The sequence below is a fragment of the Bombus pyrosoma genome, linkage group LG8 (assembly GCF_014825855.1).
Source record: "Bombus pyrosoma isolate SC7728 linkage group LG8, ASM1482585v1, whole genome shotgun sequence".
NCBI classification, from domain to species: Eukaryota; Metazoa; Arthropoda; class Insecta; order Hymenoptera; family Apidae; genus Bombus; species Bombus pyrosoma.
Window position 1 is genome coordinate 4,104,999 of NC_057777.1, and position 19,472 is coordinate 4,124,470.

The 19,472-nt window shown below is 36.9% G+C and overlaps 3 protein-coding genes across 3 annotated transcripts in view; 2 read left to right on the forward strand and 1 right to left on the reverse strand.

The window, feature by feature from the left end:
• LOC122570444 (Fanconi anemia group J protein homolog) overlaps nucleotides 1-16,586 on the forward strand; it is an 86,032-nt gene extending 69,446 nt beyond the window's left edge. Inside the window, exons 5-15 of the mRNA XM_043732765.1 lie at nucleotides 12,640-12,769; nucleotides 12,845-12,946; nucleotides 13,026-13,119; nucleotides 13,466-13,690; nucleotides 13,766-13,999; nucleotides 14,383-14,694; nucleotides 15,092-15,400; nucleotides 15,640-15,972; nucleotides 16,052-16,248; nucleotides 16,321-16,372; nucleotides 16,445-16,586. Of these exons, the coding sequence (XP_043588700.1) occupies nucleotides 12,640-12,769; nucleotides 12,845-12,946; nucleotides 13,026-13,119; nucleotides 13,466-13,690; nucleotides 13,766-13,999; nucleotides 14,383-14,694; nucleotides 15,092-15,400; nucleotides 15,640-15,972; nucleotides 16,052-16,248; nucleotides 16,321-16,372; nucleotides 16,445-16,546 (2,090 nt within the window). The 3' untranslated portion in view covers nucleotides 16,547-16,586. The remainder of the gene's footprint in view (nucleotides 1-12,639; nucleotides 12,770-12,844; nucleotides 12,947-13,025; nucleotides 13,120-13,465; nucleotides 13,691-13,765; nucleotides 14,000-14,382; nucleotides 14,695-15,091; nucleotides 15,401-15,639; nucleotides 15,973-16,051; nucleotides 16,249-16,320; nucleotides 16,373-16,444) is intronic.
• Nucleotides 16,587-16,626: 40 nt separating this feature from the next.
• Nucleotides 16,627-17,673, reverse strand: LOC122570446 (coiled-coil domain-containing protein 86). The gene is made up of 3 exons (XM_043732769.1): nucleotides 17,310-17,673; nucleotides 17,028-17,232; nucleotides 16,627-16,927 (listed from the first exon to the last, which is right to left on the reverse strand). The coding sequence occupies exons 1-3, from the start codon at nucleotides 17,501-17,503 to the stop codon at nucleotides 16,847-16,849; spliced, it is 480 nt and encodes a 159-aa protein (XP_043588704.1). The 5' UTR covers nucleotides 17,504-17,673; the 3' UTR covers nucleotides 16,627-16,846.
• Nucleotides 17,674-17,774: 101 nt separating this feature from the next.
• On the forward strand, nucleotides 17,775-19,455 carry LOC122570373 (protein HGH1 homolog). The gene is made up of 6 exons (XM_043732598.1): nucleotides 17,775-17,925; nucleotides 18,013-18,241; nucleotides 18,312-18,545; nucleotides 18,641-18,925; nucleotides 18,996-19,157; nucleotides 19,248-19,455. Exons 1-6 carry the CDS (start codon nucleotides 17,841-17,843, stop codon nucleotides 19,351-19,353), a joined length of 1,101 nt encoding a protein of 366 aa, XP_043588533.1. The 5' UTR covers nucleotides 17,775-17,840; the 3' UTR covers nucleotides 19,354-19,455.
• Nucleotides 19,456-19,472: the final 17 nt, after the last annotated feature.

Below are 19,472 nucleotides of genomic sequence, written 5' to 3' on the forward strand. Positions count from 1 at the left end.
GCGACCATTTCATAAAATATCTCCAAATATTTCTTCCGTCTCGTCATCGTTCGCTATTAAATTAAAATACGAGCTTCTCAAAAGCCAAACTGACCGACTTCACTTTCTATAAAGTCCCCTATTTACGAGCCACGTACCTACGCGCGTGGTTACTGTTCAAAAAACAGAGGATATTCCTCTACGAATTTATTTATCACAAAGACGTGACACAAATAATCGCAAATTCCAAGTTAAATTTTTAAAAACGCTTGCATTTTAATCTCTGCAGCTGATCAGCATGGTCTTTGAGAAGCTCGTACGTTTCATCAGAAAATTTTTCGACATTACGTTCGTCTCTACTAAATTCTCTAAATTCTCAGAGTAGGAACACACGGTAGAAACAGGAAAAATAGGAAGAAGAAAAGAAAAACTATTCGCACTTTCACTGGTCGTACTCGTAGCCCGAGATACATCGAACATGCTCGGTACACGTATCAGGGGCGAGCTAGCGAGCGCGCAGGGTGCGTAGAAACGCGCGCTGGGGTGAGTAATGTCGGGAAATGCAGCTAACGAAGTTTACGAAGACACTTAACGGAATTACGCCCTCGCTAGCAATGGCCTCTGCGAGTGCTGCTTTCCCTCCGTGTGTCGGTGAATTCCCTTCTCTCATACTCTCTCTCTCTCTTCTTCCCTCTCTCTTTCTCTCCCTCTTGCCACCCTTCGTAGTCGTTTCCCTTTCTGGTGGCAGGGGATCCGTCGCGTTAATTACCGCGAGCGGAGGCAAGAAGCCGGGGAAAATCGCGGCGAGAGAGCGCATCATCGTCGTCCTCGGTGAATATAGTCCAGGAACAGGCGAGGCCTGGCTGGCTGGCTGGCTGACGAAAGGTCGTGGAAGGAAAAGCAGCTGCTAGAAAGCAGGGATGGGTGAGAGAGTGGCGTGGGTGGGCGACGTTGGGTGGGCTGAGGGTGACTCTCGGGGCAAAACGAGGGAGGTTGGCTCGGTTTTGCGTCGAAGAAGGGTGTTATTGACATGGTGGGTGTCGCGTCGTCGGCCATCTTGGCCTGCCTGCACCCTCTCCTCCGCTCAGAGTCTCTCTCTGTACCGAGCTCGATCCCCCCATTTCCCGTCTACCTTTCGCACCCTAACCTCTTGCTCGCTCACACAGCCCACGAACGAACGTTCCGTCTCGCTCGCGTCCAGGACATCCTTGTGTCCCCCTTGTGTCGAGTGACATTCGGGCTATACGCCCGGCCTAACCTGCCCGACAGACGCCCTGGGCCACCCTTTTCGACCAACCCCGGCGACGAGCTCCGTGGGTCCCGGGGGTTGCTTGTCGCCATGGCGACCGAACCCTCCTCGCCCAACCCCCGTCGACCAAACACCGGTTCCTGTCCCTCGGTACACACTTCCCTCTTCGTTTCTCGCTGTCTCTTTGCTTCCTCCTCGAACCATTTCCTCCACTACGATTTTTCGTTTTCTCCAAGGGGTAGTATTAGTGCTACAAGCTTGCTGTAGTATAGTGGTAGATCATCCGCGATTCTTCGAATTCTTCCGCCATACACTGTTCTACGTTGAAACTCTCTTCGATCTCGTCTATTTTATGAGCTTTCATTTTGTTCTGTTTTCTAATGGTTTTTATAGTATCTCAGGACTCCTTATAGTTTTCAAAGTTTTTCTTTCTTCGAATAGGGACAGCATTAGCGTTAGTGGTAGTAGTTGACGTAGAATTCCTGCGTCATACACCTCATCGCTGGTTACTCGTTTTTTCTATCTTCATCTATTTCCTAAGTTTTAATTTTCTTCTCCTTTCTCTCTTTTCTAATGGTTTTCTTAGTATTGAATGATTTTCCGTCGTTTCCCGATTTTTCCGTTCCTCCAAGCAGGGCTAGCGACAGTAATCGACATATATACTGATAAATCATTCACGATTCTTCCAATTCTCCTCCCGTCCATCTTGTTCCTTCAAACTTATCCATTTTCTGAGTTTTAGTTTTCTGTTCTTCCATCTAATGGTTTTTCTGCGTTTTTCTTTCCGGCCGGTTTTTCATCCCTTTTTCTTTCCGTTCAACGTAATATCGACGTGGTTGCCAGGTTCTCTGTGTCTCATTTTCACTCGGAGCTAATGTTTTCTTGGTTCGAGAAAAAGTAATATCGCTGGGAGAAAAGTATTTCCAACGCTGAAAGTATTTCTTTGCCTCCCCGATCCCATCCCACTTTAATCCCAACGCTCCTCTCGCTACTTTTCCTTTTATTTATGTATTTGCTCGACCTATTTCTTCACTTTCCGCCAGTAACCGTATCTCGATCCGACTAAGGCAGGCATTTTTCTCCCCTGCGTATTTGCTTTGCCCTTAAGCATTCTCGATTAGAAACTTCGGCTCTTTTCTCATCTTTTCTTCGTTTCTTATTTTCTCGTTATTTTATCAAAATAGTTTTGGTATTCTTCGAGCGAAGTTGTCAGATCGCAACATACAAAGATGTCAATTTTTATCACTCGAAATAAATATTTGTTTACTTTTCATTGAAGTAAAGTCATTTTCATTGATTGCTACAATTTAATGAAGTATCGTTAATTTTTTTAAGGCCGCCAATTTTCGAAAGATACTTTTGTTCTAAATTTTATCGAATCTCCGTAAATATACAGTTCCTTTCGTAAAGACTAGATGTTATTAAAAAATCGTTGGCATCTTGTTACAACCTTTGAAATTACAATTTCGTTTAGAATCTCAAAGTATATAAAGAAAACCTCCGAATACAGCTACGATTTTGTCTCATTCGTATCATTTTCATCTCACCGTTCGTCTTTTGGTATTTGCATTATTGAATTTTCCGTTGTATTTGTCCCACGCGTTTGGTAAATAATTCCACAAACTAGATTCGGATTCTTGACATACTCCTCTGAATTTCTCATAACCGATTCGTCCACTTCTCATCCTAACTTCTCACATCGACTGGTTTCTCAGTGAGAAGTTTTAGCTGAACGATTTTTTATTTACATTTCTCATAAACTCTTATCGATAACTATACGCTTACAAACGTACGCGTTTCTCGACGCAATGCAGATTAAGGATCTGGAACGTTCAAACATGCATCTCATACGTTACAACGTAATGCACCCTCTTTTTCTCAATTTTTCCTCTTCTGCGTTCTCTTCATCCTTGCAAAGGCAACGCATAGAGGGATGAGGTCACTGGGTGGTTGTAGAAGCAGAGGTTCGTGCTAATAACGTTTCTGTACGACACGGGGGATGCTATCCCGGATGCCGCATTCTCGTCGACTCTTTGCCTGTTTTCTTCGCGGAGCGAGGAGGCCTCGATCGCCAGCAACCCCCTTTGTTTGGCCGCCTCCACTCGCTCGGTCTTTTCTACGCCGTGAACTATTGCCGAGGATTGCGATCACGTCGCCCCTATTTGCCCAGGAATGTAATGATTCCACGTTGCTTTTATTCCGCCAAAGAAATGGCGTATATTCAACCACCATTCGCGTAGCTTCCATTGCTGCAATTTTAATTCTTTCTGGCTTTACGTGGAAAGACAGACAATTGATGTTCCATCTCATTCATTTCCTTACAATTTAGTCTTCCGTACTATGAATTAATTTTAGTACGTCAACAAGTGAAAATGTAATAAAATTGGCTCTTTTGACATCTTTTTATTTAGACATAATATGATCGAGATTCTTAAATAGCGGAATTGAACAAAATACTTTTCATTGTGAAATATTAATTGGTACGTAGGATATCCTTTTTGCGTTATAACTTAGAGTAGCTGTTTTTTTAGTATCGTTGCTATCGTTGTCAGCGTCAATTTTGTGACGCGACAAAATTTTAAGGAATTGTCATGACTAATTATCTCATAATTTTTCAAACTACAATTTCTCAATTTTAAATAGCAAATATTAAGAAGTCCTTTCCGTTGTTTTATTGTTTCATAAATTTCTGTTTCATTCTCGACTGTGCGAATAATTCTATGGCACACTGTAGATAGATTATTCATTACTGAATTATGAACAGCTTTTGAAATGGCCACACAGAATCAATAGATACACTGAAAAAGGCGATTATTTCATTCGCTATTGGTAATTCAGGGGTTATTTTGAGGTTCTCCATCTATCTATATCGTACAATAATTGTTTCTAAGAAACGAAGGGAAAATTTACGAAAGAAGAAATAAAAGATAAAGTAGTTTAGTAAGATTCTATACAAACAGAACAGGACGAAGGATAATAAGAGAATCTGAAAGAAAACGTTCTTTTATTCCATGTTGATAATCTAGGAATAGTTTCGAAATTATTTTCCATTTAGATACGTATTGATGAAGGAAAAGGAGAAAAACAAGAAATGTCAAAATGATTTTATTGGGAAAATTAATTTTGAATATTGTAGTTCACCAGAAGAGGAATAAGATTCAGTGAATTCGACTACACTGTTCATAAAGTGAAGTTTACATACTTACAATTAGTCGTCAAAAAAAAAGGGAACGATTAATAAAATGAACTCTAATATGATTTATAAAATATTATATACTTCAATTAATTATTATAATATTTAGTAATATATAACAAATAAAACTTAAATAAAATTACGTATGTAAAATACATACAATAAATTCAAAGCGTCGCACAACGTTGAAGATTGATTCTATTTACTTGCATTCATTCGGAATTCTAATTTGTTCTAACTGCATTCGAATCACAGGCGAATAATTAAGCGAAAGAAGAAAGAAAAAAAGAGAAAAATCTCGCGAATTAATCAACGAGCTGGCGTCGACCCCATTCGGGCGCAGCATCGCAGAAACGTTCGCATTGAAATTGCCGCGTTTTCGCGATGCACCCGCTGCGCGAGCGAATTGCAAAACGATCCGGCGACACAATGCCGGCGCCGATGTGCGCGACATATGGACACGATGCACCCGTAAACTACGGCGAATCGTTTAAATTCCCGTAATCCCTTTGTCGACGGCCACGGCATCGCAGAATTTCTAATCCATCCCCAACGGTACAATGGCCACGATCGATTCCTCTTTCTTTCTTTCTTTTTTCCTCTCTTTTTCGTTTATCGCCTGCCGACAAGAACAAAGAAAGGTGAAAGAAAGAATCGTTTCTAGGTATTGCGTTTCGAAAAATCAAAAATAAGAAACAATTCGTTGCCCTAGTTCGTGACTGTCTTAACTTCATCCACATACGTATCTCATATTATAAAGAATACACGTAGGGAAAAGTCGTACAGTACTTAATTAACTGCACTATAGATAGAGAATTAAATGAATGCTATAATCCTGAGCAACGATCTATTTCGGTCAAATAGTAAGTCAGACGTCATCTACCAAGTATCTCGATCTCAAAATATCTGTTTTTGAGTGTTTTTTTTTTTTTTTTTGGTCGTTCTATCCTACTCTAAAATATCGATCAAACACTGTCTCCCCTATTCGGTCCCGAAGAAAAGAATAAAAGGGATTCTTGCTTAAAAAAGAAGAGATCGCCTCGACAGAACCGATAATTGGGATCCCGGATCGCGGCTTCTTCCGGTGTTCTTAACGCGATATTCCAGCCGGGCGGGGAAAAACGAGCAAGAAAAATACGAGGTGAACCTTGGAGAGGAGCGGTGGTTTCTCTCATCGAAGAGGACTTAGAGTATTTGTTGTCGACGACAGACGAGGAAGAAAACGAGAAAGGGCGGAATGACAGGGGGTTGGGGTAGTGGAAGAAAGTCGAGGACCAATTAATTCGTGGCTGCGGCTTGATTTAGCAAATCGTTGCTAATTGGTTGGATTGCGGTGCCTCGCGAAACTTTATGGCGAGCCGAGACAAAAGCCATATCGATAGAGACCGAAATCCCCCCGCTAATAATCTCTAATTCTCTGGACAACTTCGGACAAAAGGAAGGCCGGGGTGAGGCTGCTCCAACTTTCGATAAATTCGTTTACGATATTACGATGCCAATCATATTTTAATTTGTCCCCTCGTATTCCTCGTTTTTCTTTCTTTTTGCGCTAAGATATGTTGATATTTAACCCTTTCTGCGTCGATTAATCGACGACGTGCTGCGATAATTGAGACAAAAATAGAAAAAAATACGGATATTTTGATGAATAACGTTTAAGAAAACGTTTCGTTTCTAAGAAGTAAAGATTCAGATCTTTTTCAGGAGAGATAGTTTCGAAGGAAGTTTGCTGCGAACTCAGGAACAAAGTAATTTCGCGGGAATTTTGAAAAATAGTTGTTTACCCCTTGTTGCTTAATCCCGCTACGTTCCCTGACCCATTATTTTTTTCTACCGTTAAAAAGTATCTCTTGTTCGAACAGAATGGAAAAACATGTCATTGACATGCGTGTTCTCGTTTCAATTTTACGTTTCACATCTTTTCGAAATGTTACGAAAGTAGAACATATTTTTCGTTTCTTTAAATGAAAGAAAAATTGACGTAGAAGAATTCGCGTCAAATTCACGATCCACAGATCGCGGCCAGGGCTAATATTCCTCGCGTATCATTCTTTTCATCACTCTACATACACGTTCATGTTTAAGTATACTTGATAAATTTTCAAACTCGATTTTCTCGAAAACTGAACTTTAAATGAACAAATTTTATTCCATATTTCGTTCTTATTTTTTCATAAACAATCACCTCGTACCCATTTGTGCATGTTGTTCGACCACACCCTGTATATTCCAATATTCTCTTTAAGTAGCGATTATGCTTACGATAACCGATATTAATTATCCTCCGCAGCAAATCGTACGAACGGTCCACAGGCTAGAATCGAAGAATCGACCGCTTTATGCTCGCGGAATCAACTGTTTATTTATTCGCGATATACGTGAACGAGTATGCGCGAGATACGGAGCGAGTGATCGACGTGAAACGAGTTCATTCATACTGGCCACGATGAATGGGAATGAAATACGCAACGGGACACGACACCGTATTGTTCCTCTTGGATTTTCTTCTTTTCCATTTTTTCTGCTTCTTCCTTCTCGGCCAGAATTATTCGCAAAGATAAGAAGCGGCACAGTGGACGATTCATTTGGGGTCTCTCAATAACGCGCGATATCATCGAACGCATCTTGACCTCGATTTCGTTCCAAACAAAGGTCGTTCTCGGCGATTAAATTTCAATTAAATCCTCCTCGATCAATGAAAAATACCAGCGTATATTTCTGCGTTCGATTTTCATTTTTAACACAGTCATACCGTTTTTATGGTCAATGTTTTGTTTGATAATTTTAATTCGAGGAAGGAGAGGGGATGGATCGAATGAAAGAGTAGCGCGATACTTTAACGAATCGACGAATGGAAATGAGAGCCGATAGTTAATTGGTATAATTGCTTGCCGGAGGAAGCTCGGTTTACGCTACGATTTACGTATAATAAATTTCAAAATATCGCCACGGTGATACGAATTAACTCGTGTGGACCGAGAATCAAATTAATTGCCGGATTCGAGCGGTCTCGTTGACATTTTCGCGCGCCAAACTGATGATCTTCGAATGCAACACTTTCCTCGCGTATCGCTTTTCGACGAGGTTAATTCCAATTTGAATTTGTACATCGTATAATTAAGTACAGCGAGTAACTTTGATATTCGAATACCGCACAGTTTTTATTATCTCATATTGTAATTTCGTTCACGATCAGCAAAATTGTTTCAATCCATTTACGCAATGAGTTACATCAACTGTAGTTCAATTTATCTTGTTAGAATAATTTATTGGAGCTTTTAGCGATCGGTATTTTTTATTTATACCGAAAATGTAAACTTCTAGCGGTTACACTGGCCACACATAAGTAGCTAAATTTATTTAGTTGAAATAATTTAATAGTACAAGGTAGTAAAGTGTAATTGTTAAATTTATTTATTTCATTTAGAAATTTACGCTTCTAGCAATCATACTACCACCCATAAGTATTAATACTTATGCTGTGCCTAACCAGAAGTCGAATGCTTTCTGCTACTTTTGTGATCTACTTTTATTTTATTTTATAATTTTGTTTTATAGCTGCGAATGTTTGAGAAAAATTCATATTTTTATAGATACAATTCTAACGTTTTTTTTTTTTTTTTTGTGAACTCATTTACATGCATTTTGCATACATCGTTTGATAAGATAGTGTCGTGAAACTATTGCTATTTGTGGATCTATGGATCGTTTGTTGGAGTAGGTTAACGTTCGCGTTCTACTTTACGGAGAATGTAACAGAAACTTTGTGATGATACTTTAAAACAAACGAAAAATGGAACATCTCGACGAGAAGGTTCTTAAAGTAGGTCCTTGGGGCAAGTTGAGATTATTCTCCCTCAACACGGAATCCTGCACGAAATCGATGGTTCAAACATGACTGATAATTTATATCGAAACTATACATTTGTATCAAACTAAAAAGAAAAGAGATACAAAATCTTAATGAAAGATTTTATCAAATCCAGCCACGTTATAATTTACTCGTCGAAAGCGATGATCAAAGAAATCACAAGTGAAGAAAATTAATTAAATATCCATATCATATTCGAAACTGGTACAAGTAGATACATCGAATAAATCGAATTCGATCCACTGCACCCGAAACGATCGAAGAAATCACAGAAGTCGAGAGATTCGAAATCGCGCTCCATTCTATTAATTTTAGCAGATCACACTGTTTGTAAGTCATAAGTTAACGAACAAAAATATTTCCTTCGTTTCTTTTTTCTATTTACTTCAATTTTTCTATTCTATTAAAGTTCTCTCGATGATAAACCTATACGAGATGTAAATCGCTTGGACGATTTTGTATAGAAAAATAAAGAGGTGACTCATGAATGGAGGGTTAATCGCGTATTAGCAAAATCGTGGAAGTGGATATCGAATAAATCGAATTCGGCTCAATCGAGCGCAGAAAAGGTGTTCGACTTTCCATTTTCGTCGCTGAGGAACGGCTCGATGGGCGAAGCGAGGGAAGCAGAGGGGAAGGGTGGTTTTGATCGTCGATAGGAGGCACGGTCGCGGCTGGCTGATTGTCGAAGGGGGTGAGAAGAGAGAGGCTAAGACAGGAAGAAGCGGGACGGGGCCAATCAGAGCGGGGACTTTGAGGGTGTCGTTGCCTGGCAACGAAACACACCCCAACACCCGAGGGGAGAAAACCCCGAGGGGTATCATCCAGCGATACAGTCGACGCCGAAAGTTATCGCACCCCTGAGAGACGCCCCCTTTAACGTCGCCATCGAATTACGCCCTCGTCGTCCGGACACTTGCGGGTTGTTGCGTTCGTGCCAGCCAAAAGGGATCGATGGAGACGTCGAGGACACGCTTCCACCTCGAATTCGTTCGAAAATGGTTGTTCGTTAAGCCGGAATTTTCGATAGGATAGTCGATATCGGCTGCAATTGCTTACGGAGGCATAAACTGAGAAATTATTAATTATTTACACTATACATGGTATCGTCCCGTTTATGCCAAAGCCATGAACGTGGAAATTTCCGCTTAAAGAGATGAATTTTGAATATCCTTTTCTTGTTCTTATTAGGTATTATTATTATCATATTCTTATTAGTATCTTGTTAGGTATTTGTTCATAGCTATAGGACGTTAGCTATAAATGTACTAACGTTTGAATAAAGTTCGAGAAAATTGTTGACAAATTTATTTTATAGATTACTTCGCTATGTGAATATTTGGAATTTTGTGTTTGTCCTGTAGATATTTTTTCTACGAAATAAATATTTGTATTTGTACGTAAGTGGTTCTCTAAGGTAGGCTTACTTATTCATACTGGTATCTAGCTTTTCATTTTTCTGCGTTTGGAGTGAATCATTTATGAAAATAGGACTGCACTTTAAAGGATTATAAAAGTAGATGTTATAACATACGTATATGAATGATTAATTATTTACTCTACGGTGTACGTATTATAGTTTGATTTTATTGTATTAATTTTTTAAGTTTCCTTTTTGTCCAACAAATATTTTCATCTTCATAGGTCGTTCTGTATATCATGTTGAAACTTAGGATTTTCTCTTTCTTATACAGAATACTGAATACTGACGGAGACATCGCGTCGAGAAAATTTATATTATACGAATTATTGCTTAATTTTGTTGTATCAATTTTTTAAACCTTTCTTTTGTTCGTCAAATATTTTCGTCTTCGTAGATCGTTTTGTATATCATGTTGAAACTTAGGATTTTCTGCTTCATATACGGATATTGAATATTGAATATTGGTGGAGACATCGCTTCGAGGAAATGGTTCGACGTGGAATTCGTTAGAAGATGATAGTCTCGTAATTAAAATGTGAATTTCTTAATCTTTATGTATTTAACGTGGAAATGACACACTTTTTACATTTCATTCTAAATATTTGTTATTTTAAATCTCCAAGAAGAATTTTCGTGAGAAGCGATAAAATAAAATCAGATACTTTATGATCGTTCTAGATTAATAAATAATCTTATCACATAATGTTACAAAACCTCTATGTAGAAAATCACGAAGAATCATTAAAATAATGTCGATTAATATTCATAATAATACAATCTTAAAATACAGTCTAAAGACAATCTAAAATATATTATGCACACGAAATATCGATATAAAAATAAAATCTCACCGATATTACAAAACGTGGCTGTATAAAGACGATGTCAACGAACACAAAAATAACGTCGAACGTACCGCCCCATCTACATCGGTAGAAATTCATCCACCTGCTGCTCGAATCTTATCAATGTCAAATATCATCCATCACAGTACCGCGTCCTCAATCACGAAATGGCTTCACCTCGCATTCCTCCTCGTCAAACATCATGTCAAATATCATTCATCAAACTACCCCATCTGCATCGAGAAATGGATTTACCTCTCGAAAATCTTCGAATGCCCCGTGAAGGACCTCTGCCGCTGATCTTCGTACGCGTTCGTCGAAATCCGCTTACGAATAAACATCCATTTCATTGGCTTTTCACTGTCATTTCACCATCATTTCTATTTTTCTGACTCGAAGCAAACCGAGGCACGCGAAAGGATTAAAACCGCCCCTTCTCCATCTTCTTCGGCCCCATCTGTGCGTTTCCTTCGAGTAGCTTGGCCCCTTTTGTCGACATCCAGCGAGAGGGTGGATTAAACCACCCCTATTGATCCCGCTCAATGGATTCCCTGCCCTTTCACCTGCCACCGATCCCGCTGTTTTGACATTCCTCTCGCTCGTCTCCTCGTCTCGTTTTCACAGGCATTAATAGAACAGAACGAGCGAAAACGAGAGGAAAGATGATATCTCTCTCTCTCTCTCTCTCTCTCTCTTTCTCTCTCCCTGTCTGTATTGCGGAGAAGAGATCCTTTTCAACGGCGAGGAACTTCCTAAATAAGCGTAATCCTTTTCAGTTAGTCGAGCGCGCCCCTTAGAAATCGCTCGCATCGAGGATGCGCCCGGGGATCATGCGAATTCGATGAAAGATTCCTGTCCCTTTTCCGACGTTTCGCCCCTTGGCCTCGTTTTTATTTTCTTCTTTTCTTCTTTTTCTTCTTCTTCTCCTTTTTCTTTCTACTCTCCGTTTTTTTTTTTTTTTGTTCTTTGTAATCTGAAAATGAATCGGCGGATTTTTGCTTATTTCTTATTCGGCTTCCTCATTGTGTATAAATGGCGCTGGACTTGGAATGTATAAGGGAAGGGGTTGAAGAGGGCTGAGATATAGCGGATATAGATTTATGAGCTACTTTTTATTATACGAGATTAGGAAATTTCTTGAAAATGTGATATTTTTTATTGCAGCTGCTTTTCCTGCTCTTTGCGATCCACGAACGAATCGGCGGATTTTTGCTTATTTCGCATTCGGATTTTTTTTTTATTGTGCGCAGGATCTTGAAATATATTACTATGAACGACCGGGAAGAAATATTCCAAGTTTTCAAGAAACCTTCAGGGAAAGATTCGTAATTTCTTTAATAATCTTTGCGTAGGATTTCTTTCCATAAAAATTTTAATATATAAGGAAAGATATGGGAGAAAGGGTTGAAGAAGATTGAGATGTAGCGCATATAGATTTCAAATTCGCAAGCTTTTCCAATGGAATGACATTTGTTGTTACATAGTGTTTTATTGTATTTTATTATACTTCGCGTCTTTGCTTATCTTTGTATTTTTATCGTATATAAATAAACAAATTCAAAGTGTATAAGAAGACGCAGGGATTGGAAGAACATTAGACTAAGGAGGATATAGATCTGATAGATTCTTTTTAAATTTCTTATAGTAATTTTAGTAAAGAATCAGTAAATTCTTTAATAAACGAAACGAAACAAAGCTTCTAGAAATGGAAAGAAAATTTATATTTAATTTGTATTCTTTTGTATTATCATATTTTTGGACGCAAGGGGTGGAAGAAAGATTTTTATTCGAAAAACTGGCGTATATTTTGAAAGTAGTTCTGTGGCGAATATAAAATTAGAAAATTTCTTATGTTTGATTGGTATTACGATTGTACGTTACTGGAAGATTTTGAGTTAATAATACGAGTTCTTTGGTTGATAGCGGGTAAATTGTAAAAAGGGTAGTTGCAGAAGAAAGATACTTACCGAAGAAAAGAATCATCAGAAGAATCGTCAAAGAATCTCAAGTATAATTTCTTGAACTCAACGACGGTAAAGGGCAGATTTAAATATTTTTATCAAGCGGAATTTGTTTCAGGGAACTGCAAATCAACGACGTCGCGCGAAAACAATGGAGAAGACCTTCCTGAAAGCTCGAATACAAAATGTACGGACTATTGCGAAGACTTTGACGAGGAGGAAGATTTCGAGGACTCGTATGAAAAATCGTGAGAATTACTCCAACTTCGTAAGCAAATTGTTCAATTCATTATTATTCATATAAATGTATATTATCGTTTTAGAAGCAAGATAAAGATATCAAAAATATTCTACGGCACGCGAACGCACAAGCAAATCGAACAGGTTGTAAGGGAATTAAGGAAAACTTCGTACAGGCACAAAAAGTAAGAAGAAGTTTTTCAGTAGCTTACATTGAAAGGAAATTTCTAATTTGATTGCTCTTCCTTTTTCTTCTTTTTTTAGAATGACTATCTTGAGCAGTAGAGAGCATACTTGCATCCAAGAGACCACGAAAAATAAAACTGAGCTCTGCAACGACTTGTTGGACACTCAAAATGTTTGTTTTCACTCAGATCCCGAAAATTAATCGACTTTCTGATTGTCCGTGGAATTTTTCGAAACAGCATCCAACGCTTTGACTCTATTCTAATTTTGTAAAAAGAATCTTCGTGAACAAATCCCAAGTTCTGATTTTCGAAGAAATGTTCCAATGTTTCAAGAAAAGCAAATCTTCGTGGAAAAATTCCAACTTCCTAAATTCCAAAGTTTCCAAAATTTCTTCGATAATCTTTGCAAACAATTGCTTTGCGTAAAAAATATTCTCCAGATGAACTTCTACATTTTGTTCCTAACTTCGAAGGCGAATTTTCCAATGTAGTTAAAAATCCAAAAAATTCTTGTAGCGCAAAGGCTGCCCGTTTTACAACGAATCTAACAAAAAGATCATTGCAACGTTTCGCGGGGCGAAAAGTCGAGGTTTGGACGATATATGGGACATCGAAGACCTGGTAGCGATCGGAAGAAACGAAGGGCTGTGTCCATATTTCGCCGCCAGAAGTTTAATGGAACAGGCGGACATTATTTTCTGCCCTTATAACTACATCGTCGATCCCGATATTCGTGAAAGTGTGAGTCTATTTATTGAAATAATACGTAGAAAATATTCTACTGAAATTTCATAGAATATCTTACAATTGATTCAGATGCAACTCGATGTGACCGGCCATGTGGTTATTCTGGACGAAGCTCATAATATAGAAGACATCTGTAGAGAAGTTGCAAGCGTTAGTTTTCGCGAGGATCATCTTACAGCCGTTGCGACCGAATGTGAATCTCTTATGAAACAAAGAGCTGCAGATTCCGAGATTTATGGAGCTCTTCAAACGTATTCCCTCAAGCTGGTGAATTTTCTGAAAACCACGGGCGTCGATAAAGTCGTAAGGCTTTTGTTAATTACTCAAGAAATTATTTATACAATAAAATTACACGATCGCTTGATTATAATATCAAAATACGTATGGTATATCTAGCACTTCAATCCAGTTTTCAATTCAAGATATTATACCTTGTTATGTATTTTGTTATGGTATCTAATTAATTTAATTGAAATTCCACAATTATTTGGTGTTTAGTTCATTTTTAGTTAATCTAATTTCAAATTATTTAATACTAGAGAAATCTAATCTATTAATTCTTTTACCCCATTCATTTTAACCCGATTATGTGATTATTATAAAATTGTAAAACTATTGTTTCGAATAGTTAAATATTTTCTAAAGATTTTCCTTTAAAATTGCAATATAGTAAATTCTGTTAACAGGGCTATAACAGCGACAATCTTTCAAGCCCGTACTGGACCGGCGCAGAGCTGTTAGAATTATTTAACATGAACGGTTTAGGCGAATCCATGTATACTGGGTTCCTGGGAGCGTGTAACGCAGCAATTGCAGATTCGAATAGAGCGAAAGAGGAGAGTAGAACATTTCAGAAAGTGTTACAACCGGTCATTTCACACGCCACCAAGAAATTAATTGAACAACTAATGTTCACTATACGGATGATCACTTCTAGCGAATACATGAACGACTTTAGGGCCTGTATAACAGAAACCACAATAAAGGATTTCAAATACGTAAGTGTAAAATTAAAAATTCGTTTTTTACAATTGCGTCTAATTGAGGAAAATGAAATAAATTTACAAGGCACATATAAATTATTTTTCCAAGTTATGAATGAAAAAAATAACTTGAAACAGAAGAATTCTCTAAGACAATTACTTTAAGAAATTTTGCAACCATCAATGATATTATATTTAGGATTGTAGGAATCATTCAAAAGTTATTTTTTTCGAATGTTAAATAAAAAGATGATAAATTTACTTTTTTAAGATCTACAAATTCTTTATATTCTCTTATTTAGAAATATTTCAGATGCAATTGACTTAATAGAATTTGAAATCTCTGTTCCTCTGAGAAAGATTGTATTTAAAAGGAAATCACAGAATTTCTGACTTCTTTCCAAAATCGCAGGCCACTGAGAATACATGGTTGTCATCGAAAGTGTGTACACAGCGTGCACGAACCTTGAAACTACTGTGCATGAATCCGGGTGTGACCTTTGCACCGCTTGCTCGACAAGCGCGCTCTATAATCCTCGCGTCCGGTACCCTGAGTCCGACTGCGTCGTTCCAAAGCGAATTGGGAACGTCATTTGCACACGTGCTCAACACTGGCCACGTGATACCCAAGGAACAAGTTTACGCAATCTGCATACCTCAAGGACCCAATGAAGTTAAACTAAGGGCGAATTATCAATCTGTGAACAGCTGGGCTTTTCAAGTATGTTATGCATATATATTTCCTTCTTTATAATTTTAATAACAAAATTACACATTTTTCTCTTGAGAATAGTTTAACGTATTCACTATTGCATACTAAAATTCGACCTTTCAAGTATTATGTCGCTTTCTTTACAATTTTATTTAATTTTTGATAAAATTTCTAATTTCCCTTTATATAATAATTTAGCACTTATAATAAAATCGCTTTTTTATAGCTGATATATGATTTTTTTCCAGGATGAACTAGGTGCAGTATTGTTAGATGTTTGTGAGTCAGTACCACATGGAATCCTTTGCTTCTTCTCATCCTATAACGTGATGCACACACAAATGCAGAGGTGGATAAATAATTCCATTTGGAAGAAAATCACCAGTGTGAAACAAATCTTTATAGAACCACGCCATGGTGGTGATCTTAAAGATATCATGTATGAATATCGTCAAGTGATAGAGCAGACATCTGGTAAACAAAGAGGAAAAATTACTGGAGCTTTATTTCTGGCTGTCTTCAGAGGAAAAGTAGCAGAAGGAATTGATTTCAAGGATAATGAAGCACGTTGTGTCATTACTGTAAGTTTCTACCACTTAAACCGTTTTAATAGAATTGAAAAGAGAAAATCACGAACAAATTTACAATATCGTTGTTTAGGTTGGAATACCATATGCAGTAAGGAAAGATCCTGTGATTGATATGAAACTGAGTTATAATGATATGAACGTTAAGAAAGGATTGTTGAAGGGTTCAGAGTGGTATAGTATACAAGCTTTTAGGGCATTGAATCAAGCTTTAGGTCGTTGCTTGAGACATATTAACGATTGGGGAGCTGTATTGCTAGTCGATGAAAGGTTGTTGATAATTTAGTACAATATAAATAAAAAGTTTTTGTTAGAAGTATGATTGATTCGTTTATTCTTTAGGTTTCTGATGCATGAAAATAAGGAAAATCTCCCAAAATGGGTCAAGGCGATGGTAAATTTTTTTGCATTTTAACTTAGCATTGTTTTAATTCCTTTAATAGTTTCATTAATGATTTATTTTCAGTGGGTCAACCAAAATGGATACAAATTGAGAGAGAATCTTAAAGACTTTGTATCGAAACAAAAGGAAAGAGAAGAAAAACAATTAGGAATTACAAACAGTTAACGAAAGTGGTTAAATTAAGAAATATGATGATATTTAGGAAGATTATGTACGTGTTACAAATTCTGATGAAATTTAAGAAGTATATATATATATTTAATTTAAAAACTGTATCTGTAAACGAAATGCATATTTTGTTGATATATCACATGTTATACTAACTTTTACCATGAATGACATAATCTTAGATTTCATATACATCACAAACATTTGTTTTTTTTTTTTTAAATACATAAAAGGAAGACAATTCTGTTATCCATCTTAAATAGCTCACAAACATTGGCTTCAACAAATGCTTTTTTTCTACAGATTGAGCGTATCTCTTTTTTGTATCATTCTCAGATGTTTCTTCTTAATTTTCTTTAATTTTGCAGTATTTGTAATCTATAAATAAACGTTATATTTAATCGCAATTATACATTTTTTTAAATTATTAATTTAATTTTATACTGGAACAATTTCAATTATTAGCAATGACACTTACAACTTGTACAATTTCACCCTTCTTCTCATTCTCCTTTGTGCGTTTTAGATTAGCCCTCCTTCTCTCTTTCTTTGCCTCCTTCTCTGCTTGTTTTTCTGCCTTTATCGCTCTTGACATTTCTTTAACGTGTTTTAAATCCTCCCTCAATTTTTGTTTCTTGTCAAAGGACAATCGTATGCCACGTGTTTTCACGATAGATGAAAACCTGTTTATAAAACAAACACAGTCCTTAAGGTTAACCTCAACAAAATCAAATATATTTTTCTTCTTTATTCTACGAACCTCTTCTTTTGTTCCTTCCATATCCTACCAGACTTTGGTTTACCTTTTGGAATTTGTTGCTCGAATGATTTCTCTTTCTTAGTTTTTACTTTTTTCGTATTATTGGTAATAATTATATTATTTGTGTCTGCAATATCAGACGATTTGTCATTCAATATTTCCTCTGCTGTGGTTACTTTTTCGTCAGTCGTCATTTTTCATTAACGATTTTTATTTCAATAACAGTATTATAAACAAATATTGCTTTTTTGCCAGTAAACGATTAGAATAGGTTATGTATCCACGTGGTTACGAGCACTATATTAGAAATGGTCCTAATAAATTAGAGATATCTGTCAATATACGCTGGAAACTTCTACCCAAAATAAATTCGTGACTTGTTTTAACTTCAACAGGTACTGTCAATGGTTACCCTAGCACCATTTTATTCAGTTTAACGCATTGACCGTTAGATGTCATTATAATCTTTTTCTCACGCGTGTTCGATCAATATACGACACATATTTTATTTCAAAAAGTTACTTAATAACAATGGAGTCCCTTCAAGAAATTTGTCAATACTTAAATCCGAATACGCGATTAGATTTAAAAGCTGTTGCATTAGAACATGTCCTCAGTGAGTAGTTATGATCAAAAAGTGTTCAATCTTTGTGATCTTAACCTCTTATTTTTATTAATTTTCATAATAATCTTTGAATATTAGGTGTAACTGGAACCACAGAAGGACGAGAGCTGCTATTAAAACTTCCAGATTTATTGACGCAATTAATTGCGTTGACACAAGATTCTTCTGCATCAATCTCCAAAGACGCAGCTCTGGCTTTAATAAACATAACTGCGGATGAAGCGGGAACCAGTGCATTTCTGTTGATATCAGAAACTCAACCAAAGGATGGAAAATATGATTACAATCTAATACATGTTTGTATTAGGTAAACACATTATTAACAATACTAAATAACACTCTTCTTTTTTTCTTTCATCATTTGCTTTTCTTGGTAGGTTTATAATGGACGAAGAAAGTATCTTGGCAGATCCGTGCTGCATGATCCTTTCCAATATGACCAGACCACAGCACTTGGTGGATAGAGTTATAGCACTTATTGAAACAAGCGGTTATACATGGGACTCTATTGTGGCAGCATTCACTGCAAAGCATTATAACAATTCCGGAGCCAACCTTCATTATTTAGGCCCAGTTTTCAGTAATCTCAGTCAGTCTCCACATGTGAGAAGGTGATCATTAATTAATCCTTTATAATTTATATATAATCGCTAATTAATATGTTTATAAATTATAATTCATCAAATTGCGAATTTACTGTCCATAGGTATTTAATGGACAAAGACCGCTGTGTCATCCAGAGACTGCTTCCTTTTACAGAATATGCAGGCAGCTTAGTGAGACGCGGTGGAATTGTTGGCACTTTAAAAAACTGTTGCTTTGATGTACAAAATCATGAATGGTTATTAAGTCCTGAAGTGGATATTTTGTCATACCTTCTGTTGCCATTAGCTGGGCCAGAAGAGTTTGATGATGAGGACAATGATAAATTACCAATTAGTCTGCAATATTTGTCAGAGACTAAACAGAGAGAGCCAGACTTGGATATCAGGTGCAGAAACGTGTCTATGAAATCAATAATATTTCTAAATGGAAATTGTTATTTTTCTGTTGTTTTTTAGGATCATATTACTAGAAGCCTTAGCTCAACTTTGTGCAACAAGAAAAGGCAGAGAAATATTGAGAACACAAAATACATATATAATACTCAGAGAGTATCATAAATGGGAAAAGAATAAGAATGCGTTGTTAACCTGTGAGAATGTTGTAGATATTTTGATCAGGTACGAAATTTTGCTCCTATTTTACAATCTTATATCTTTCCAATTTTCTTTTTAAATTGTAATTCTTAGCGAATATTTCTTAAATTTTAGGACAGAAGAGGAAATAGGCTTGGATAATCTGAAAGACATAGAAGTGCCCTCGGAGTACACAGAAAAATTCCATAAAATGGATCAAGATTTTATTAATAGTACATGAAGAAGTATCGGTGCAATAATAGGAATTGCCTCATATTTCATACACATCGCACGAGAAATGTACATATTATAATAAAACGATAATTTACCTCAGGAGAGACGAGGCTGCGCGTGGTATTG